Raw genomic sequence first — 25,504 nt, 5'->3', positions numbered from 1 at the left:
GCCAGAAAGTACAATGGTATTTTCATGATGAAACCAGTTTGTAACCTTGTGATCAGAGCTTGTTTGTTTCATTTTATTTTTTAATCCTGTGTTCTCTAAATTTGGTAGTGATAGAATGAAAAAAAATGAACTCATTTTACTGCAGTTCATAACAGTTTATCAATATAGGTTTTGCCAAGAAATCACACACACAATAGCCAAGGTCACTTCAAGCTTAGTCTGAAGGAGTGTGAAGCTATTGGCTTTATCTAGTAGATCCATGCAATCAGGCCTTTCTCCATGTGTGTTAATAATTTCCCAATTCCTTGCAGCTGCTGCTCCACATAAGAAATGCTGTAGCCAGAAAAGCATAAAGTCCTACAGGATACTGAAATTAAAAGGACATAAGAAATACTTTGCAAAACAGTCAAAGTAACATACCAGTCTGTTCACAGAGAAAGAGCTCAGGGTTTATTCTGTGAACTGTGCTTTTTCTGTGATGTTCTATGTTCTTGTTCACAGGGTAGAGATTCTGACCTAGTTAGGCCTGAAATACTAGTGGGAGTAAGGAGACCAGATGATTCTCAAGGATCCCTGTGTTTTAAAGAAAATGCCAGGCTGCATTTAGTTTGGAAGTCTCTTCACCTTAACAGTTACACTACAAGCTACTATATATGTATTTTGCTCTTAAAAGAAATAAGAAAATAATAATAATAATAAACTGAGAAAAAGAAGTATACCTCTAAGTGAGCAGGGAATTGATCCCTGGAAAGGATCTGTTGTACCTTTGGCCATAAAGATCATTAGGCACCATTATTTTACAGTCGATTTCTCGACAGGCTAAAACTGATACATAGAAATAGCCTCAGTACTGCACTAAGCAATGAGAAAGTTTGCATTTAACTTTCTAAATGACTAGAACATTTCTGTAGTATTTTTATTTTTTTTTTAACTTACAATATCTGTAAATGTTTAAATCAGTAAATGCTTTTATTTACAAATTGGATGTTTATCACTGGGTCCATATACAAGAATATTTACAATTTATCTCTGAAGTCTGTGGATATTCTCCAGCATATTGCTGATGATAGCGTAATGGAAACTGTAGTACAGAGTATATCTTAGGGCTGTTAGATTAGACGTAAACAACTTTACATAAAGAAACTGGTGATTCTGATTGTAGCTTATTGAATATTCTGAAATCTAGGATTCTGAATGATGAAGCAGACTGTGGTTGCCTTATGCTCATACTTATCACAGCAGCAACATCTGTGCTTTACCTTAACAAGTGGAACAAGGAGTATTTTTCTTCTGGGTGTCTTACACACCATGTGTCCTCAGCATTATACTTGCAGCTGCTGTCTCTGCCACATAATTAGCTGAAGGGAAGGTTGTATTTTATTTCAGAAAACACCTGTTGCCTAGTAAACCTCACATACCTGACTCACCAGAGTGGTAATATGAGAGAAAGAGACTTTATATTATGCTACAGAAATAAGGGATTTAACATGATGTGTTTTGTGCTGATTGCTGTAAGAATTGTGTGGTTTGTGTTTCTGGTGAAAGGAAGAACACAGCCATAACTAATATCTGTTGGGGTGCCCAGCTCCTATTCTTTCAGCGTGCTGAAACAGTCTATTGAAAGCGAACAACAGAAAAAAAGAAAACTAGCAGCTAGCTCCTGGCTCCATGCTGCACGGTGGATTTCACAAAGATTATTTTATCAAAAAAGTTTTATCAAAAGCTTAGACTCAATCTTGAGAGCAACTTGTTTCTCATTCAAATTACAGTATAAGGAAAGCTGAATCTCTGAGGTCAACTGCATTAGGGAAACTAACCACTTGAAAAGACAGAGAATAACTAGGTTTTTTACGTAGTCTGTTTAAAACAAATTTACCTATGTAAAGGCTAGGATGAGATCCTTTTGCTGTCCTGTCACTACAGCAGAAAGACCTGGTGATTATATGGGTACTTTCATGGCACACCAAGTGCCCTACAAGTGTAGAGTTTGTGAAGCTGTACCCGGGTACACAGAATTTATGAAGAACTTGTATGCTGTCCGTGTTGTAACTACAGATCATGTGAAATCAGCAGAAGAGTGAATGTGGCCAGGACTGCTGCCAACCAGCTGTCCCAGTTCTTACATACCCATGTCTTGAGGACTGTCACCAGATATTACAGTTTAGAACAGCCGCCCTGATGCTGATTGACCATATGTGCCAACAGTGGACCGTTCTTCTGTCAAAACGAGGGAATTCAAAAGCAGTAGATGATAGACTGTGGGTCTGCAGTACAGACAGTGTTCACACATCCAGCAGATAGATAGCAATGGCTGACTGCTAGATCACAGAAAGTAGAGTCCTATTGGTATTTGTCCAGGTGCATCCACCACTGCAGAAAATGTACTGAGGATGACAGAGAGCTGCTTTATGGAAGACACAGTCTGCCTTCAGGTTGTGTCCCAGTGAGGAAGCTGGGCAGGCATATTTGCTGGGCTCTTTGTCATGTCAAAGCAAAGCAAGACGGATCTCAGAAGGCCATGAGTAGATTTTTGTGATGTGTTTATTATGAGCTTCTTCACATTGTTTTTGTTTATGTAATATTGCAAGTGATGAGATACTTTGGCTTGAATTTGAACAATGTACCAGATGGGACATAATGATAAGAAGAGAATGTACTAGTTCCACAGGAAAAGGACAGATAATGTAAAATGTCCGTATTATGGTATTTTGTGTGATACAGAACAGAGAATTACAGCCTTCCTGTCAAACACATGGACTAATACTTGCTATTTTAATTATTGCATATTTATAAAAATCCTCTAAGCTCCCAACTCCACCAATTCAAAGAAAAGATTGTCTATGTGATTGAGTTATGTTCCTGTTTCTGTCATCCAAGCTATTTAGCTTGGAAAAAAAGAAAAACTACAGAAATATTGACATATTTTTCCACCTATCATCAACTTCCAGCTGCTGAAATGCAGAGCTCAGACAGTCAACCAATGACATTGGAGTGCCCAGGAATAAAAAGTTTGTTGGTTAAATTGTGGATCTGAGAGAATTAAGATACAACTCACTTACATGTGTGATACACAAACAAATGCCAGGCGGACAGCCATTTCCAGCATGTTACCCATCTGCAGGGTCTCTCTGTGTGCATGCACTGATTTTTTACTACTGTGAGCAAGGGAAGCAGTGTTCACACTACAGAAATTTTAACTGTATCCTTACATTCACAGAGGTTTTCTTTTCTTTATCTACTGTGTGAAAGCCTCTATTCCTTCTAGACAAAGTCCGTGTAAATACAGACAGGCATCTGAAGGCAAGTTATCTTTAATGAGGTGTATTTAATGAGTTATCTTTATACTTGCCCTTGGCAAAGTGCAGCTCCAGTCTGGACAGTCAACGAAGTTAAAAAATCATAGCTTTCTCATTTGCTCCAAAGAGTAGTTACTACACATGAAAAAGCTGCATCTTGTCTTTTCTCGTGAGCGATGTTGAAGAGTTACTCAATGACTTTCATAGCCTTGAACTTTGAACAGGATGTGCTGTCCCTGATACACCAAAAAACACATCTGCTCCTCATATTACCTAATCAAAGCACAGACTATCGAACCCATTATCTGGCTGATTCCTCATTAACAAGCAATTTGCTTACAGGGCAACAGAATGCACAAGTGTACTCTCGTGTTGTTCTTTTGTGCCCAGAGGCTGTGCGGTTTTAGGCATTGTGTTGAAAGCTGAATTAGAGCTCAGAGAAGTGGATGATGTCAACATGCCCAAAGAGAAGTTTGCTGTCACGCTGCCTTTGCATTTCTATGATGGGTATTTTCTGGTGGATAAAATAAACACCAAACCAAGTAGCTACCATGGGACTGGGAAAACAGAATACAAAATAAATAATTAAATAAATAATAAAGACAAGTATTTTTATACATGAACAAAACAGCTGAAAGAAAGAAACTAACCATAAAAATCAGTACTGCCATCCACTAAAATGAAAAACAAGCAAAAATAAACCAAAACCAAATAATCAACAATGAAAAAAGAAACCTTGGGAATCTAGCAATATTAGAGTTGATTTTTAATGATATTGCAATCATGTTTCTCAACCTCCATGTCTACAACAAGATACTTCATAATATAAGCTATGAAAAATGTTTGCTTAAATATGAAATACAATATACACAATGTAGCCAAGTGCCAGAGCAATTTGCTCTACAACTTTTGATCTGTCTGTTTCAAGTGATAACTTCATTTCTGGACTAAGGATCTGGATCTGGCTCAAAAAATAACCAGGATTTATCGGGTCTGGTGCAGTGGTATGCAGATGTGGTCACACTTGTCTAACTATAAGACACCTGGTTGGCAAGAAGAATGGCTCTGAAGCATGAAGAACCTGGCCATGGTTTGTCCAAACCAACACTCCCTGAAAGACTGGGAGTTAATTTTAATGAAAACTGGATCAAGCTGGCAGTTTCTCAATAATATAATTGTCCTGAATGCAACCTGCTTTTTCTCTTTTTTAAACGGCAAGGAAGAGAGTCTTAACAGACCATACTGAAAAATACACCACACGGTGGCCAGTACTAGGCAATTAGTGTACTGCTGGGATAAGAAACATGCACCTGTAAATTCAGGGTAATAGTGGTAGGAATATATGGTGAGAATGTTCCACACAGCATTCCCTCAATCAGAAACATAAGAAAACACACTCAGTTCTGTCAGTCTTCTTAGCCTGTTTTCATGGAGCTTGCTTTTTTTGTATATGGAGTAGTTCCTGACTAAATTCAAATATGTTTGTATCAAAGTAGTGGAGTTGATTAGGAGGCATTTTCTGGATTAGAGTCTAATACTGTCAGCCCCTAAAGCAGGGATTATATCTGTGTGTGATTACCCAATAAAATAAGACTGATTTCAAAAGAACGCCTGAAAAACAGTATCAGAGTGATTTGAGTGGGAAGTCTTAGAAGTAGTGGGAAATTAAATTAAAACTCCATCATACTTGCCCATAAGTCAGAACTGATTATATGCTCTAGTTCATTGCTAATTTTGTTATCCTCTAAAATTTTTTCACTGAAGATCCTTAAGTGCAAATTTGAATCTACTGACATGAAACCTGTTTTTCATGGTAGTTTTCTATGGATTCGTTACAAGTAAACTGCAGACCTAGAGGCAAAAGTGCCACTCACAAGTTGAAGAACACTGCGTCAGCTTAAGCAAAAGCCATAAGGTGAAAAAGTTACATGACTAAATTAGTTAGCTAAATGACAGGTAGATTTTGTGTGCGGACCAGCTGCACTCAGCAGCTACAAACACAGTGTGACTGCATCTCGGTGAGCCTGTAGCAAAGTCATGGGGTAGGACAGACCTTAGAGGAAACCAAGGATAAGCTTACTGTGGAGGACATGAGACGTGGAGTTGGCAGAGATCCAAGGACCATGAGGGCGTTGTCAGAAGCCTTGATAAGATTTTCAGTCTTTTACCTTCCTGATTCAAAGCAATCCAGGCTTAGGGGGACATAGGTGACAGTCATCTTTAGTCATTCTACCTCTGAAAAGTGAGGTCTAGGCTTCTCACAAGACTAATTTCTGGTGAACCACTGGCAAATTAAACCATACTGATCCATCAGGAATACCGAGACAGAGAAGCAGAGAGTCAATATTCCTTCTTTCATCTTCAGGATGGACTTCTTGGGACCGAAAACTCTTTATTGTCACTAGTGCTCACAGTTCTTATTTCTTTTATGAGGAATTACAACTTTTCATATTGGAGCTGTAACACTATGTGAGCTCATTTACCACAGGCTGCAAAATATGCATCAATGGAAATTCAAGTCTTTTAAACTTTTTTTTTTTTTTTCTGTTTTGAGTATCATTCTGTTACACCTATCTCCTGTGCTCGATTAATGTCATTTGTTGCTCCAGGCTATGAGCAAGCCTTTTTTAGTTTTCAGTCTCATTCTTTCTGAAAAGCACACACATGCTCTTTTCACTCATCCTGCCTCCCCATCCCTGACCTGATTTTATTTTGTTAGTTGGTGGTTGCAACTGTTTTGAGCATATAGAACTGCTAGGATTGGAAAGTGAGAAGGCCGCTCATTGTAGTCAGCAAAAAAAGCCAACAAACAATGAGCTCAGAATCTGGCTCTTCAGTCAGTTTCTAGTAAAAAGGAGTTCAGTGAATAATGAAAATTAAGCCACAAGGGAAGCCAATGTGCAGTTTCAATGTTGTCTTTAATAAGCTGGGAGTACCATCAGGAGTGATGAGGATAGAATGTGGCTACAAATCTGTACTGCCTCTTTATCCAGTTTGAATTCTATGATCAATATGGCAAGATTTCTGAATGTTAAAGAGTCCATTAGAAGAGATTAAATCATGTCACTGTCTCTGTTCACTTCCATTAGTCTCTTGACATCTATAAGTTGATGTATTTCTATAATTAATCTGAGCTGCAAAACAGTTCAATTATTTGCTTTTTTTAATATTATTTTTGTCTCAGATATTTAACCGTGTTTTTTTCCAGAGCTCAGAGCAATTAAAGATTGATTTGGAATCTTGAAAGAGACCTTTGAGGCTGAAATGTTTCTGTTTTGTTATTTCAATACATATTCTATTTATAGAACAACCTTAGGTCAGGCTTGCGTTTCAATCGCATGCAGATGCATGTCTTTTCTTTCAGGGAGTCTGAGATCCAGCCTCCAAATATACCTGGACTTGCGGTATTAGAGAATCACAGAATCATTTGAGTTGGACATTTAAAGGCCAAAGATCACTTAGTCCAACTCCCCTGCAATGAACGGGGACACCTGCAGCTAGATCAGGTTCCTTAGAGCCCTGTCCAGCCTGACCTTGAATGTCTTCAGGCATCCACCACCTCTTGGGGCAATGTTCCAGTGCTTCACTACCCTTATCATAAAAGAACATTTTTCTTACATCCAATCCAAATCTTACCTCTTTTAGTTTGAAAGCATTTCCCGTTGTCCTATCTTCAATTCATCCTGCTAAGGAGTCCATCCCCTTCTTTCTTACAGCCACCACTGAAAGGCCACTCTCAAGTCTCCCTATAGCCTTCTCTTCTCCAGGCTGAACAGACCCATCTCTCAGTCTGTTTTTGTAGAGGAGGCTTTCCATCCTTCGGATCATTTTGTGGTCTTCCTCTGGACACCATCCAGCAGGTCCATGGTTCTCCTGTACTGAAGATTCCACATGTGGATGCTGTACTCGAGGCCTCACCAGTGCAGAGTCCCTCGGCCTGCTGGCCATGCTTCTTTTGATGCAGCCCAGGATACGGTTGATTTCTGGGCTGCAAAGGCACACCGCTGGCTCAAATCCAGTTTGCCATCCACTGGTACCCTCAACGTTGGTCAGGCAGGACTTGCCCTTTGTGAAGCCATGCTGATTGTCTCTCATCACCTCCCTCTCTTCAGTGTTTTTTACCATAGCTTCCAGGAGGCTCTGTCTGTTCCATGATTTTGCCTGGTACAGAGGCGAGGCTGACAGTTTGGTAGTCACCTGGGTCATCCCTCCTATCCTTCTTAAAAATGAGTATGATATTGTCCTTTTTCCAGCCACCAGGTACTTCACCTGACCTTTGTCTTTTCAAATATCACAATTTCAAATTGGCAACTACATCAGCCAATTCCTCTAGGACTCAGGGACACATCCTGTCGGGATCCATACTTATGAGTGTCCAGGTTCCTCAGGTGGTTGCTCACTTGATCTTCACTTACAGTGGGAGGGACATTGCTCCCCCAGTCCCCACTTTCTGACCCATCTGCTTGAGGAGTGTGTGAAGAGCATTTGCCAGTGAAGACTGTGGCAAAAAAAGTTGCTGAGTACCTCAGCCTTCTCCTTTTCCTTTGTTACCAGCCTGCATGGAATGCTCACTAGGGGAGGTACACCTTCTTCAGCTTTTCTTTCTTGTTGATGGACCTGTAGGAGACATTCTTGTTCTTCCTTGCACCCCTTGCCAAGTCCAGTTCCAGTCTGGCCTTAGCAGAAAATCTCAGTGACAAAGTGGCCTACCAGTGAAATAAACAGGGTTCCAGCAGCCAGTGCAGGCAAAAGCACATTTCTGCAGAGGGCTGCAGGTTGCTGGTATGTCAGTGGTTGTCAGATGGGGTGTTTAATGGTTTCTGTACCTTACAGAAAATGTAGATTTGCCTTTACTTGGGGAAATGAGGTTTCTCCTCAACACAGGAAGTCAGGTCCTACAAGAATTCTGAACTTGGACTTCCGCAAGAAAAAAGGAGCCTGAATTTAAAAGAATGATTGAGCCTGATAATAGCCAATTTTGCAATTCATCCATTTGGTGCATACTATGTGGTATCTATTGATTTCAGGAAGTAATACATGTTTTCAGAGATAGAATGCAGCTCTGAGTAATAGCAGCAACTAGAATCTATGAGTCTTGAATTTGCCATGATTTCTGTTCTTTAATGTGTGTGAGTGAGTTGATTTTTCTTTCTCTTCTGTCTTTAAGAAATCAACTTGCTTTTGCAGGGTAGTCTGGATGCAGAGCTATAAGAGCTTTCTTTCTTAAAAAATTGTGGCCAACTTCTGTAAATGTGTGTGCAGGTTGGAGTGCTTTCTCTCTGCCCTCTCTTATTTAAAAAAAAAAAATTACAACTTTGGGATGGCACAGTCTTTGATGTGATATAAAGGATATTCTCATAATGGCATTAGTTAACTAATTCTCCTTGGAAAACTACGTCTTTTGCTGAGTAGTCATTCTTTTATAGTGTTAGCCTTTCAACTCAGGAAACCTAGAGGCAACTTGAAGCCAGGTCAAAACCAAATGATCACTGGCTGCTGTTTCACATATTCTATATCTCATGAAATATACTATGACTGTCTTTAATTATTAAAAGCTCAAATCAGCAGTGCAGGCCTAGTATAGACTGTAGCAATATCTCCTCTATAGTGTAGAGAATCCATCTGTTAAGATGTTTTTATATTATTAAAATATCTGGATGTTTTAATCAGCTGTTTGTTTTTATGATGATCAGTAATTATGTATTATAAAGGCAGAATATGACAACACAAGTTCTTCACAGCAACACAAGTTCTTCACAACTGGGAATCAATGTTGGTAATGTCCAGTGCCTAGATAAGTAGTAGAGACCAGAAGATCAGGGGTTGCAATGTGCCAATAGCATCTTTTATTTCCATTGATGGGGAGTCCTTTAAATGCAGATCCTGAACTGTATGCTGTGCAATGAGATAGCTTTGAAATCTTTTGCAGATGACAGCAGATTGCAATGTTTGTGGCAAACCTGAATTCTTCAGAATTGTTCAGAAAATAGAGGTATTGAAAACAAACAAACAAACCCTCTAGTCTGTAAATAGATCACATCTTAATTAATGTCTGGACTAATTTTTTGCATGCAGTTCTCAGCACTTTCCTATACTGAATCTTCTTGAATCTCCAACCATCAATACTCTGCATTTGTTTTCAGAATTTCCCTATAAAAGCTGAAAGGAACAGAGGTCATGAGAGATTTTTGTGTTTGCAAGGAGACTTATGGAGAACTGAAGAATCTGGAAGTCAAAAAAGCAGTCTGAGCTTTAGGAAAACATCAGCTAGTACAGATTTGGTCTGGCCTTGTTCTTCTTCTCTGGTGGATAGGGGATATTAGGGATGTTTTGGATAAATATGATCTCCTACTTTTTCATTTAGCAGTAGTTACTAGCCTTAGTGACCCTGCAGCCAAATATTTATCTGTTTGAAATGACGAAGAAAATAATTGACTACTTCTGCTACGAAAATTAGTAAAGAATTATTTAACAAAGCTGACATTTTAGTGACATTCTTGAGGTTTTAAAAATAATAATCCTTTGAGATCAATAAGCATACTTCATATCACACAAAACTGGTAGAGCTTAGAGTAAATTCCAGAACACTGTAACAAATTTTATAGTGCAAAATAAACTGTATATTCTTTCTCTAAGGCAATATTTTTGTAATTTATGTAAAAGAAACTGATGTGGCTTTAAATACTCCTTTACTACCCTGCATCTATACAGTTCATGTAATGCAGACAATTAAAATGACAGGTGAGTAATGGTTTATGCCAAACGATTACTATCTGTCATAGGTCATTAGCTTCACTGGAAGTAAGAGAGATAAGAGTTCTGAGTATTTAAATCAAATTCAAGCTTTCTGAAAGGTAAAAATAGTGAACCTAGATGCAAATGTTTCTCTGAAACAACAAATAAATAACGCTGGCTAGCACTGTGCACAGTTAGATGACAGTGTTTAACACATCAACAGATATAAAAAGCTAGAGAGACAAGCCTTGCTCTAACCTTAGATTGGTACAGGACAGGCAGAAGCAACACTGAGAAATTTTAGCAAAAATTCCCTAATTTAGACATAGCTATGGAAACTGAAAAACACTATAAAAAATACAGGACAGCTGATTAGTGGTAGCCAAATTTATCTGTGACTGAAAATAGAAAAGAAAACATCTGGGGTAGAGTCTGGTTCCATCAAAATCAATGGCAAATTTCCCACTGACTTCAATTTTGACCACAATTTCAACTCCGTTTTCTGCATATACCAGTAAGAGAAAGGTAATATATTTTTTTTCTTTCTTTCCTTTTCCAGTATCAAGTGTGTTGCTTGGAGAACTGCCACTGACTTCAGCATTTGGCTCAATTCTAAATAGAAATCTATATCAGCCAATTAACCATACAAAACAAATAGTATCTCTTCAGCTCGCCTGGATAGTTTCTATGGCAGCCCCATACTTAATCTAAACTCCATTCTTTTTCCATTTCTTGCTTCTCCATTTAAGCCACCAGCCACTTCACCACTTCACTTTGTAGAGGCTCTTGAAAGCAGAATGTAGAAGACAAACTGTGTCTCCTTCTCAGGCAGTATTATTCCCTTCACAGAAAGATTGGGTATATGCCCCTAAGACTGAAGTTCCATCTGTAGTTGCTATTTGCTGTCAGTCATTGGGTCTCCTGCTAGACTCAAAGGACCCCAAACTACTGCTGCAGAACCCGTGATTAAAATTCTGGGCCACTAATTAAATCCTTATTCTCTTGATGTCCTCTTCAATATTTTGTTTCAGAACAAAGTCATTATGGATATTTTCAAAATGGAAAATGTATATATATATCTGTGTTTTAATTTGCAAATTATTACTGTTAATGTCTGAGTGTAAATATATTTATATATGCAGATGGGTATTATTCTCCAAGAACAGAAGTTCAGTGAATTCTGATATTTACATTATGCTTTTCAGTACTATGGCTGAGGAAATAATTAAATATAATTACATCTGTCAATTTATATTATCAAGTCAATAGATCAATATTACTGCCTAAATTTCGTTAGGAAATAATTTGTTTCTCTTACTTTGATTTTGTTTTACTGGTTTTTTTTCAAAAGCTGAATTTACTCATCACGAGATCTAAATGCACATGCTTGTCTTCCTCTTGTAGTTTGCCAAACTATTGTTACATAAATAATATTTGTTATTCATTAGTGCTTGGATACCAGTGTGATGGGCAACTTAGACAGAATAAAATGTTTAAAGTAAGAAAGAGACATCTTAAGGACAAACGATTCTTCTGTTAATTTATTTCTGCAGGCTGAAATGTGAAGAAGTCTGTCTATGCTGTTGCTGTGGTGTTAAGAAGTCACTCTCTGTAGTCAGACACAGATTTTGACAGGAATGGAACTGGGCTGACATATCAGAATTCTTCTCTCCCAGCCATATTAACAACCTAAGGCAACTATACAGCACAAGTTAGGTAGAGGATTAAGAGACCTTCTTCCACAGTTTACTGATCGGAAAACTGAGGTGGCATGCAGGCAGTCTGGGCATATGAGCCCAAAGTCACAGCCAACTCTTCCAGCCTTAAGCACAAACCATTAAAAGCAGAGTAGAAAATATTCCGAAGAACTTGCTTCCTTCAAAATATTTGCCTCAGCTGCAGAATCTGTCTGATGACTGCTATATCAATACATAATCCCAAAAATGCCAGAAGGATTACCCAAAGTTTTTAGATGGCCTTTATCTGCTGCTCCAAAATATCCCATTTCTATATGCAGAAAAATGTGTGCAAGCTGGTGTTCTAGTATACCCTGATAAATTTACTCACAATCCCCATGCATTTCTGACACTCAGGCTTCATTTCTATCATTCATTATAGCTGAAAGAGTTTCAGTTGATTTATTCTGTGTCAATCTTTTGGTTGAGCAGCACAAGCTGTTGAGAAAAATCCCTCCAGTCCATTTTCACTTACTAGACTTCAATGAATATGGAGCCCTAATGAAAGACTCAGTTCTCTATAAAAAAAAGTGCTTCTGCTTGGTTGCACAGCCTGCCTGCTAAAAAGAAGGAAGTAGCAACAGTGTCACATTTCAAATACTAGAAGAATTGAGGTGGTGATGGACTCAACTAATGCATTCTTAATGAAAAGAAGCTCTTCTAATACTTTGATAGGATGATGGAAAGAAATACTGCATGTTTGGAAACAGTAGAACTCAGGAACTCATTTTTAAGGCTGCTGGAGAAAGAACAAAGTATCTGTGGCAGAAGTCTTGCAAAAGTGGGCTCATAGAAATTCAAAACCTGTGTTAGCACAATCTTTTGATTAAGATTTAATTTCAAAGGTAAGAGATATGAACGAAAGCCTAGTGCTTTACAGAGAATTCCAGAGAGGTTCTTACAGTGTTTTCTCCAATGGACTTCTGTAGCTCTACCATAAATAGTTTTGCCACATCAACTGTAGACCTGCATAAACTCTTTTCACAAAAGCACTTCCCTGGCTTTTCTACTTGCATTTTCCATTTTTCCAATAGGTAATTCCTTCGCTGAAAGAGAAGTATTCTGATATGTCAGCCCAGTTCCACTCCTGTTGCCCCCAAATTTAGCACTGTTTTAACCTAGCAGGGAGGAAGAGGAAAGAATTGCTAAATTTTATCCTGTTCATATTACCTCTGCCAACAAAGCTGTCTTACTCTTCACAAGTGATGACATTCTCAGTGGAATTAAAAACTCCTAACTTTGTGTTGCCTGCGAATCTTATGAGTGCACAATGTTTTTTGCTCCTAAAACTCTAATAAACATCTAATAGACATACTGGTAGTTCTTAAAACTAAACCCTGAGGAACACAATTAGTAAATTCCCTCCTCTCAAACAACACTTCGTATAGTATGTCCTACTGTTGTCTCCTTTTTTTTCCAGCTTCTTATTTGCATTATTTCCATCTAAAGTACAAATTTCCCATGTAGACTTGCAATAATAATTTTGTATTATATATATGTATTGGATTTGGTATATTACCTCCATCTAAGAAACTGAAAACTCTATAAACAATACCCAACAGTAATGATTTTGACCACAGATAAAAACACACGTTAATTTCTCCAGTTTTTAATTTACATCTTTGTTTTTAACCATTCCTTTTGAATCTAAGTGTGCATGGTGCTGAAGTCAGATTAATAGCCATGAAAACACTTGGCGTGCTTTTTAATTCTGTTCTTAGGTATATTTCCCTAATCCATCGTAAGATACTTCTGTCCTTTGGTAGTACCTGCAAATTATACATATTAAAAGCCTTTTCTTGTGCTTCTATCTGCCAGTGTCTTCAGTAATGAACAAATATGATAGGAGCTAATCATTCTGTCACTCTAAGCTATGTGTATTTGACTTCCCTTTCAAATGGGGGAATTTCCACTGATCTGCCAACGTTCTCCTTTCATTATTCTCATGTACATCACATTCCTTGAAGATTGAGGAAAAACATTTAATCCACAACAGGTAAGTTGAGGGTTGTGGTCAATAGCTCTATGTCCTGGTAGAGGCTGGTGATGAGCAGTGTCCCACAAGGGGTCTGTCTTGTGGTTGGTACTCTTTAACATCTTGATCAGTGACACAGATGGTGGGATCGAGTGTACCCTCAAAAAGTTTGCTGGTGACTCCAAGCTGAGTAGTGCAGTTGATACAGCAGAAGGAAGCAATGCTTTCCAGAGGGATCTTGATAAATTCAGACAGTGGGCCCATATAAACCTAATGAGGTTTAACAAAGCAAAATGCAAAGTTTTGCACTTGACCCAGGATAATCCCAGAAATATATACAATCTGGGAGAAGAACTCCTTGAGAGTAGCCCTGCTGTGAAGGACTTAGGGGTTCTGATAGATGAAAAACTTGAGATGAGCCAGCAGTGTGCACTTGCAGCTCAGAAGACCAACAATATCCTCGGCTGCATCAGGAGAGGGGTGGCCAGCAGGGTGAGGAAGGTGATTGTACTTCTCTATTCCACCCTTGTGAGGCCCCATCTGGAGTACTGCATCCAGGCTTGGAGCCCCCAACACAGAAAAGATGTGAGCTTTTGGAGAGGGTCCAGAAGAGGACCATGAAGATGATTGGAGAGTTGGAGCACCTCTCCTATGAAGACAGGTTGAATGAACTGGACTTATTCAGTCTGGAGAAGAAAAGTCTGCAGGGAGACCTCATTATGTACTTCCAGATTTAAAGGGGAATTAACTTTTGACACAGGTATATATTGATAGGACAAGGGGAAATGTTTTCAAACTAAAAGTGGGAAGATTTAGATTAGATTAGATGTTAGGGGGAATTTTTTCACTGAGGGAGCAGAGTGGTGCTGGAACACACTGCCCAGAGAGGCTGTGGATGCCCTGTCCCTGGAGGTGTTCAAGGCCAACTTGGATGGGGCCCTGGGCAGCTTGATCTGGTGTTTGAACTAGCAGTTGGGAACTCTGTCTGTGGAAGAGAGATTGAAACCTGATGATCCTTGAGGTCCCTTCCAACCCAGCCCAGTCTATGATTTTATGAAGTTATACATCAAGAACTACATAAAGATGCTCAACTTACTCTTAAGGTCATGGCCATTACCTCAGTTCATCCCTTGATTTCTTCATTTTTCCAGTAGCTAACAATACCTATGGCTTAGTTTTACTACTCTGTGAGAAACAGATCAACAAGGCATTTATCCTTCATTCCCTTGCTTCTTCATTTTATAATCTCTGAAACGTTCTCCTCAATAAACAAAGCCTCTGCTTACTCTTTGTAAGTTCTGTACTTACTATCTTGCTTCAGACGTTTTTCCATCCTGACACTAGCTAATTCTTTTCTTGCCCAGCATTGGCAGATTATTTCCATTATTAATGCAAATCCATTCTTTCCTGCATTCAGTTCATCGAATTCCTCAGGTCAGTCATCTTCATTCACCGATTCACTATTTTCCAAAAGTTTGCCCCTCTAAAATACCAACCTGTAGATTTGTTTTTGTCCATCTTGCAGTTTCAGAAGAAGTAATCACTCCTCCTCGATTAGTTTTCAGAGAGCTGATCTGCAAGACCCTCCTTATGCACAAAAATTAAGCTTAAAATACCATGCATGTTTTGTTTTAAAAATATCTGTACCAAACATCAGTCTTCTGAAATGCCTAAAAAAACCCCAAACCTTGCCATTATTGATAGTGTTTTTGTCTGTGTCTGAAAAAGTTATGTTCCCTATACTCATATAATTTCCCTTGTTATTTATTTATTTATCCATTTTTAGAGATGATTGCCTTCTCACAAATCTCAGCTTGTCAGAGCACAACATCCCCTTTCTACACAAATACTGTCCAAGCTGGCCTCTTTTACCATCTTTCCTTGCAGTGATTTTCATCCTAAACAGATCAAGATTATTAATGCCATCACATTTTAAGATAGATAAACACAATTTGGCTTTGAACTTTGAACTTACTAATTTGTATGTAATTTAAGTCGCAGCCACACAGGCTCATATATAAAATTTCCCTGTTTTCTTTTTAGATTGAAGAAAACTCAGAGCAAAACAGTATGAACTTGACCACCCTTTCACAAAGTGATTATAAATGTAACCACTCAAATTAACTTAATACCAATTGCTTTGGCTTTATATATTAATGTATACTATTTCTGAATAGTTCTTTTCTATGCCAATAACTCATCATTCTAGTTATCATTCATCCACTTGAATAAGACATAGGTGATATTGAAATACTGATTACATTCAAATCAACATACATCATTCATAATATAAAGACTGTGTTGTGTTCAAAAACAAACTTGTCAGATGCACATTTAACCCAAATTCTAGAGTTCTGTGGGAAGAAATTGCCCAAAAATCCTCAGCCACCCACCAGTCTTAAGAGTCTGCACAGAGAGATACAGGAAAGGAATGAGTTACAGCCTCATCTCTCAGTAAATATGCCAAACTCAACTCTTCTCCATAACATCACTACAGCCTAAGGTACCGTTCAACAGAAAGTTTGCAGGCTGCAGGTCTCAGCAGCAGTAAGTTGTTATCTTGCACTCAGTTATAAACGTTGTCCATTACATTGTCATTAAAATGCCTAAACATTCTCTGAAGTGCTAAAATTGAGTCCTTCCATGCTTTATCTTATAAATGATATGCAAAAGGCTGCGTATCAACTTACTTTATTTCCTATCTGAAAAAGATAGGATGCCTAACCTCAGATTTCAAAAAAAAATGTATAGCTAAGCCACTATAGTACATTTTTTTTCCAGTCAGCATTGCGGTGATTTAGATGAGAAACAGCAAGAAAAATTTGAGCTGTCACACTTGACTTTGAGCTGCCAAAGAGAAGTACTGGAGGTCACAGGCTAAGACTTAACTTATCTCCTTTTCTTACAGGCAGAGATGGTACGTGCTGCTTTCCAAGCACAGAGATCTTTCCTGGTGTTAGCATCTCAATGTCAAGAGCCTCAAGAGGTAAGAAAACTGACCTACAGTTTCAAGAGTCACTGCATTAAAAAGGCTGTCTTTCTGCATGTTTTATATCATCCCTGCATTTGCTTTTATCTGTTACTTTATACACTGCTCTTAGAAGCTTGCTTTTCGTGTTATTGGCATAGTACTGTAATAATCAAAAAGTTTACAATAATGAGAGTGAAGAAATTTTTCTATACCAATACATATAAGGTCACCACAGAAACCAAAGGAGGTTTTCATTATAGGGCTGTAAGTAGGATCAGTGTTTCTCTGGAAGCTGAAGATGCTAGACAATATAATGACTTTTTGCTAACCCCACAGGGATGTTCTATAATAGACTTAGAAGTTAGGGAATCAGCTACTGAGAGAAAAAAAGATCAATACTAGCCCATAGGCTGAATACTCTCAAAGCTCTAGATTAGTCTAATTTTGGAAGAGACAATGCTTTTTGTCAAGAAAAGGAAAAGGCATTTTAGATCAAGTTGATTTATTTACTTTAGTGGTAACCTTTCACAACTAGAAAGCTCAGGGAGTCTGTGGAGTTGTTAAGAAATATCATTTGAAATGAAATGAAATGTCATTTGTGGTTTCTATGGGACATGGTATGAATCCTGGGAACAGTGATTGGGCAGCCCTTCTGTGGGACTGCTCTCTAACTTTCCTACTGAATGTGTGCAGAGAAAGAAGATTCCACTTGCACAGCCTTCAGTTCTGTCTTTTTCTTGTTGCTCATAGTCCATTAAACTCTATATTCTCAAATCAGAGCTCTCTCCAGCTAGGATGAATTATTGAAATTTTGCTTTCATTATGGACCTTAGGGATACAAATTAAAAGCTTTTCTAATCAGTATCTTTTAAATGATGAGTACTCAAGGAAAAAAAGAAAAAAGGAAGCACAGATACTATGGATGAGACTTTAGATTTATGGAGTTCCAAGCAAGGGAAGGGATCCATTGTTTTTCCAGCTGTCCCTGATCTCAGAGAGTAAAAGTGGGTCATAATTTGCAGAGAACAGGCAAAATTCCCACTGGCACAGGCCTCAAGAAGTCATTTATATCGGCTGTGAACACAATTGCACCCAGTGGCCCACAAAATTCTTCATGCTTGTTGGTAAAATATTCCCCAACGAACAGTTTCCAATGGCCACAAATGTAAAGCAATGCTCCAAATAGTTGGCATTGTCTCTGGTGACAGTAAAAGCTGTGGCTCACTGCTTGGTGATGTGGTATCTCTCTGGTTTTCTCTGCTTTTCAAGTGAGAATTGCAATGGCTTCTCCTAGATTTTACCTTTAACATCCTCTGAACCTCATGTCAAAGATTTGAGATCTTTTTCAGCTGTAAAGTTTAGATATTTTCATTTAAAAATGGGAACAAAACAAGCAAAGACAAAAAAAAAAAAAAGTGTAAAAAGAGATCTCCTGCAATCCAGAACAGCAGCTGCAGAAGCATTAAGAAAAGCGACAAATAATAAAAACCTTGCCATAAATATCACCACAGTTGCCATGTGTCTAGCTGGGCATTATCAGGCTTGCACAGAATTGTGAGGCTTGTTGAAGCTAAAAATGAAGTATTGTTTTATCATTTAATTACCTTTTAGCACTGAAGAAGTACCAGATGATATGTGTGTTAAAATATCAGGTATATGACAGGCTAAGGCTCGTTTCTCAGTGACAACAAACCCAATCCAATTACTGAAGGGTTTTTTAATGCGAAGACTGTTAGGTACACATTTTTGATAGATGTCCAAAACTCCGTTGTTGTTAATTCCTTTTCTCTTTTTTGCACATACCTTTTGCACAGACCTATATCCAGCTATATAGCAGACAACCTTAAATGAGTTGAAGGCTGCCTATTCTATGCAACTTGAATAGTGTTTTCCACTGCAGAGAGTGACAGCTTGTAAAGCATCAGGCTTTTTATATCTCCATCTCAATGGGGAAAAGAATCCTTTTGCAAAGCTGTATTGGTTAACAGTTTTGAAAAAGCTAGTTAACATCAGATAATGCCAGGGAGGGAAAGAATCAGGGGTCCTTTCCCCCTAGGACTTTATTGATGCAATGTCATCTGGGCTCTGGTTGTATTTACAGCCTAGAGCCACAAAGTCAGTGTGGAATCCAAACAGGAAAGCTAGTCATTAGTGTATCAGAATGCACAGGGCAGAGAAAAGCAAATGAAGATGACAGCATATCTATAAATGCAAGAGAAAAGAGAGTAATTCTGTCATTCAGCTGTCTAGACTGTTTGCTTTATAATGTAAAGCTGTGAATGAGCCAGCGAGTTGCAATTATGGCATAGTAGCTTTGCAGACATTCAGAGACAGCGGTGTGGAGACTGAGGGGATTTACTGAGTTCCTGTCATGTTGGGATGTCATACGTGGTGCCTTTAAAAAAAAAAGAGGGAGGGGAAAGTGCCCTGCAAAAATAAATTAGCTCAGCTCTTGCAGCTTATAAACTAATGAACAAGGAATTCAAACAAAAAGAAAGCTTCTACTTGTATAATAATCCTTAGACTTTTTTTTTTGTGCTTAGCAAAGAAAGAAGAGAAATACATATCATACAAAAAGCAATATTTTTTCCCCTCTGTGAAAACATTGAAGGCTGTAGTATTCTTTCAGATCTTTAACTCCTTCTGCGAGTCATTAACAAACATTTTAAGGTCAGCCTGCTCAAGTTGCTTCTGCAGAGTTCTGCTTTTTGATAATAATGCCGATATTTTTTCATTCGGAATCTGCTGCAGTGCATAGCCTTTATTATCTGTGAAAACAGTAGGAGCTGGGAAGGTAATTCCAGCTGGCATACCAATCTAGCATCAACTGCAATAAATTACTTAGCAGGGAGCATGTTCTGTTACTTTTTATGGTCATGTTCTATATTTGTGTGTGCAGTGGAAGAGATCACATGGCAAAACCACCGTCTGATATTCCTGTTTGTGTACGTCCTGGTTAACGGCTGCTGGGTACGGGCTCATTCAGCAAGATGGAATACTTGAGTTCATCTGTTCCTTAAAAATCAAACTTCAAATGTTAAAACAAACAAACAAAAAAAGTCTGTTGTAAGTTGTTTATTATATAGAGATAGCAGAAAGAAGATAGCGAATGGAAAAAGAAATCAGATTGTCATTTTATTCTGGGAGATGTGTTCTAAAAGATATTTTGAGAGGATGTTGGTTGGGCACTTCAGAAGATAACGTGCTAAAGCAACCTGAAACATAAACCTTCACAAAACATTTCTGATACATGTTTTGGATGTGAATTTTCTTCTCCCAGTAGTTTAAGTCAAATATAATTCTGGCTGAAAAATTATGACGTTGTACAATAATTTTAGAAGTTATTAGCTTTCCTAAGCAACCCTGTCTGCTAAACAAGTTTTTTAATTTACGATCTTGTACACAAACATATGGGATTACTGTACCAAACGTATGAGGCACTGCACTAAATTCCTGGTGAATGGTAACTTTTATCATCTTCTCTTTATGAGCTGCTTTATTTCATTTTATTCATTCAAATAATTTTAAATTATGTGTATTATTAGTTATATAATGCTCTATGTAATATTTAACAAGGTACTTATATATTATTTTTATATTATTTTTATATTGTTTTTCATTATTGATTCTAAAGCTCACAGTAACAAATAATGATAGAATAAGGTAAGATACTGTTGTGTTTAATAAGAGCTACACACATTTACTTAGTTCCTCTGAGTTGTTATGTGAAGAGGGTTGGCTTTAGTTAATGAAGTCACAGTACATATATTGACATTGGTGACCTGAAACTGCATTTTAGTGTATCTTAAGTCCTCCTACAAACAGAAAAATGTCCTCACGATTAGGCAAAACTCAGAACGAATGCATCCCGTGGTAAGAAGCACTGCAGGCAGATTTCTGTGATGAATGCAGTTCAGACTATAAATGATTACATAACTCCTCACTGAACTAAAATAAAATGCTGAGTTCATGTGACTGGCAGAGCTCATGGTTTTAATTACTAACACCTTGCAGACAAAAACATTCCAGTGAAATACCTTGCTTAAATATCCAAAATCCATGCATAGGGAAGTGAGAGGTAAGAGAAGGCTTTCCTTTCCCTTCTTTTTAGGAAATAAATAAATAAATAACCCCAGGAAAATGTGTTTGAAGTTGGAATGAGATTCATGGGAACCAATCCTGAGGTTTTTAATATCTTCATAGTCAATCAAAAATTCCATTGTAGAAACAGAATAGTTCTGTCCATTTCTCTGAACTGTTATTCTCAGATTTTTTCTTCTCAAAATTAAAGATGGAGATTTACAGTTTCATACGCTCTTTTGGTTTAGGATTAGTCATTTTTTATTCCTATTTTTAAATCACTCTGGTAACAGGACTCCTGGGAGTCCTGCATCCTAGCAGGATTTTTTTCTAATTACCTTGACTTGTTTTTTGCTTATGTCATTCCATTTCCCACTATTTTTTCCTACACCTACTGGAATCACCCTTACTTTTCTCCAAAAATATAAAGACCAGTATATTCTTCATTAATTCATTACTCACTTATGCAAAAGAGTTTGAACCAAGTTTCGCTGCCATTCTGCTTAGTTGGTTGACTGCTGCAAAGCTGCACCTTAGCATCTAGAAATAGCTCAAGGAAGAATTTGGTTCAGTCCTTTTAAGGTCCTCAGGTCTCAAACTTACAGAAGGTGCTGAAGAGTGACATGGACAGACCCTGAGAGTCCTGAGCTCCAAAGGGAACCCCTTCCCCCATCCTTTTCTCTGAAATCTTGTCAAACTGTTAACACATTTCTGTTATCAGCTTGCCTACAACTGCATGAGATGTGTGGTCTCAGCCACAGCAATGGACCAACTGACAGTTTCCAGTTGCTATTCTGCTGCCTTGCTGCTTTCACAGGCTCATTTCTGGATATTGTTGCTAACTCTTAGTTTCAGATCAGCTTTCATCTTTGATTATTTCTTTGTTGCAGGTGTATTGCCAGTCTCCAGATAGCCCCCTGGCACCTATTACCTCATAATGTTGTCCCCAAAGTGTTAGATAGCATTTAAGCAGCCTCAAGCTCATGATGGCTTCTGATCTTGTAGTTAATTTCTGTAGCTATCCTTGTACCATGTCTTTTTCCTCACTTGTGTTTACCAAAGTGAAAAGAATGAAGCAAGTGAAATTCAGTTCTGCCCAGCAATTATTGTACTTGTCTGTAAGAAAGCCCAGAGACACCTCAGGATTCAGAGAACACAGAAGGGCCAGATTAATGCCACATCTCCCAGCCACTAAAGAAGAGAAACAGAGGCAGAGAGGCACATCAGCACACGTGTCTAAACTGGTTCAAGCCAACACTGCCAAGCAGTGACTCTCCAGCATCCTATGTCCAGTGCAAGAGCCAGGCTTCAATAAGCACAGGTTTTTCGTCTTGTTTTACTTCATATATCAATACTGGGACTAAGAACAATATTGCCCTATAAGGAAGACATTAGACATTTCACGTGTTACTAGCTTGTCACTTGACATACCCACTAAGTAGTTCTGGGAGCCCATAGACTCTTACTGCTGAGTTCTGCTGTGCCCTAAAGCATCCTCCTAAAACCACCAGACTAATTTTCAATCCCTCTAGCAATGCTCATTTTCAATTTGTGCCGTGTAAGGTCCCTCTGAACTGTGCTGATGAGATACCCCCTTTCCCATTTAGCATAATGTTCTTTAGTTCTGTTAAATGCAAATCCAAAACAATACACTCCTGTCTCTGGGCCACTTAATTGTTTCCCAGATTTCTGGACTCTCCATAAGCTGCTAGAAGGGAAAGAACTAAGGCTCCAGCCAACTGGAAAGCAAGGCTTTTCAGGTTCACAGTTTATTTCAAAGTTTTCTGACTTCATTTTGGTATAAATTAGACCACAACAACTAATTTTTAAACTCTGGGAGTTGTTCTGATGCATAGGCTATTTATTGAACTTGTCAGTTTTATATTTATTCACTAGGAAGATCTTAGGTGAACCCCATGAATGTCCAAGCATCTAACTTATCTGTCCTGTCACATACCTATGTGGAGCCTAACCAGCCTTAACAAAAACTTGTGAGATCTCAGATATTGAGCACAGAACAAGTGTGGCTCCATAGAATACCATTTTCTGAAAGAATTTTGCTACTTCAGATGGCGTAGGTCCCACTGGCATGGACTGTGATCACAGCAGCAAAGATCAAGGAGTAAATCTAAAGGCTGGAAACAGCTCACTTGTGTGATTTTCTTGTCAATGTGGTGTGGGATGTTTTTTGGCCTGCGTGCCTCAAGCAGGAGGACCCTTCTGTGATGTCTTAAGATGCTGCCCATGAAGAGCTGTAGTAGAAATTAAAACAAGATAGGGAATGCTGATGTCCATTTGAAAAACAGCTAGAGTCTTGACCAAAAGCATAGTGCGTGATTTGGCACACAGCTCCTGTCAGGCCCTGGATTTCTCCACAGGTTAGCAGCCATTCTTTCATGTTCCCCATTCTCCTTCCCTAAGAGTTAACGTTTCAAAATAAACCCACAAATGACTAAATTTGTCATGTGGGATTTGGGTTTGGTGTTCCCATTTTTTTCACAAGCACAAAATTGCTGCAGCTCAACTTGACTGTTAGATTGAGAATTTATGTGCTGAGAGGAATAAATGCCAAATACCAATTAAGTCACTTTGGAAGCACACAAATGTGTCTAAGCTTCCGTGTGGATGAAGCTGACGAGACATTTCTGCAGATTTGTCTCCCTGTGTCATAGTCCTGCTGCTGCACAGCAGTGAGTTGAAGTGGCAAAACCTGTACTATCGGCAAATACTTGTTATGCCACTGTGCTGAAGATTTACAGGCTACGAAAACAAGATCAAAATAAATTAATCTCTCTCTGTAGTTAGCTAGGAAACCTCTGAACCCTGGAAATATCGGTCTATTCCAAGGATGGGAATGTGGTGATCATACAGAAAGATCTCACAATAGATGGCCTCTATGGTCAATCAATAAATGCTTCTAGAGAAACCACTGGGTTCACGTGCAGTAGATTACACTGCGGTGTGAAATGGGAATGTGAAACACTGTGATGTGAAACACTTCCTGCTGCAAGAGATGGAGATAAGCAGTGCAAAAAGTTTGGCGGCTGCCAGTAAAAAACAAAAACAAACTGACAGTGTTTTGCTGGAGAAAGAAGGTAAAGAAAAAATGTGTCTGAGGAATCCAGATTTTCACTACAAGCAGCATGATTTGGAGGCTGAAAGTTGTGAACTAGCTTAGATTCACCTCTGAAGTGAAATATTTTCTACATACTTAATAGAAAGATTATTCCTCACCCTAATTTGAACATTGATTCAATTCACATATACAGGCGCAACAAAAAAGATAAGCCTTTCTGATATCACAAATATACCAAAAAACAACTCCAATTTTTAAGCCTTCTATGTAGCCTCCTACAAAAGCCTAAGCCTTCTACAAAGTATGGGAGAGTACAGTTGAGCTGAAATTATTTTAGTTTCAGATCAGAGCCATCCACAGTAGAAATGCTCCTCACTGGTGGTCACCAAAACTACTGGTACACTATCCCTATAGAACAGAATGAGATTGTGCTCCTCATCCTTAAGAGTCAAGGCAGGCCTTTTGCTTAAGGTGCCTTCTGGGCTCTCTTTACGGTTAATGGCTGCACATTTTCGAGTGCAATCTTCACACTGTAACATCTATTAAAGACAGAAAGAATTCCTCAGGGACATCTGTTACTTCAGTTATAATAGAGGGAACTAAGTCTCAGCTGGGAGCAGATGCTCACTCCTTAAGCTGTTAGACCTCCATGTGGTGGATGCTGTCCATGACATCCTTCACCCCTTGAAAGTGTGGGATGGGACTGTACCAGGTTCTGAACAGATATAAAATGCCTGAATCTACATTACTGTTTTAGTTCACAGGGGGCAATGCTTTTTCTCCAAATCTGCTCCACTTACTATGCTGTGATCACACTGCAGTCTGAGGATGTCAAAATGGATACCTTTCTGATCAAGTTAAATGGAAGATGGCTACACTCTCAAGAGATAACCTCAACTACTGTTTGCAGCTAGTCCAAAATAACTTCCCAGAGATGCATACACTGTGAATGTCAGGTCCTCAGCACCAACTGTTTTGCTCTCCAGATTCATTCCTATTAGGCTGCGCAACTTACCAACATGCACGAAGACAAATGATTCAAATCAACTCTGTTTCAAACCTGCCTGTGAAAAATATAATGCAAATACGATGGAGATTTTGAACTAATAGAAGAAAAGAAAATAACAAAACTGTAGAATGGAGACAGCATAGAATTAAGGTTGTTCAGGCTGCAGCTGAGCAAAATGAAGGGCCTGTTGATCCCAAATGCTCTCAGTTTTCTTTTACCAGTCCTACCCTAAAGGCTGCCACCCCCTCACTGAACATAACTTAAAAGAGTATTTGTTCCCTCAACGTGTTTTTTTCATAGAAGGCTGGGTTGGCTTAAACACTTTAATAGCGAGGTCTGAAAAGTCACCATCTGTCAACACAAAAACTTTTCACTTAAAAATCTCAACCCTCAAAACCATGTGATATTAGCTGAAAAGTACATAAGGTCTTTAAAAACTATATTTTTGTTTACGTGCTGGGTTTTGCGCTTTTGCGATTCATGCTGGCAGGCTTCTGGACAACAGTGGTCCTGAATCTCAAATGAAGCCTGAGATTTTTGACCAGTCACTTGTTCCAGCAGCCAAAGCAGGATGCTCAGTTTTGTGTCTTAATAGTCAAAACCCAAAATACAACAGTTCAGCCTTT

At 38.5% G+C, this 25,504-nt stretch overlaps 1 protein-coding gene across 4 annotated transcripts in view; it reads left to right on the top strand.

The window, feature by feature from the left end:
• Positions 1–25,504, top strand: part of CAP2 (cyclase associated actin cytoskeleton regulatory protein 2) — a 65,185-nt gene that overhangs the window by 14,945 nt on the left and 24,736 nt on the right. For all 4 annotated transcript variants that reach the window (XM_065752321.1, XM_065752320.1, XM_065752323.1 and 1 more), the window contains exon 4: positions 16,651–16,728. In XM_065752321.1, coding sequence (XP_065608393.1) covers positions 16,651–16,728 — 78 coding nt within the window. The remainder of the gene's footprint in view (positions 1–16,650; positions 16,729–25,504) is intronic.

Source organism: Cyrtonyx montezumae, unplaced genomic scaffold (genome assembly GCF_038088225.1).
Source record: "Cyrtonyx montezumae isolate F1298 unplaced genomic scaffold, pur_monq_1.0 scaffold_8, whole genome shotgun sequence".
Classification (NCBI taxonomy): Eukaryota; Metazoa; Chordata; class Aves; order Galliformes; family Odontophoridae; genus Cyrtonyx; species Cyrtonyx montezumae.
This window is presented reverse-complemented; position numbering and strand designations above follow the sequence as displayed.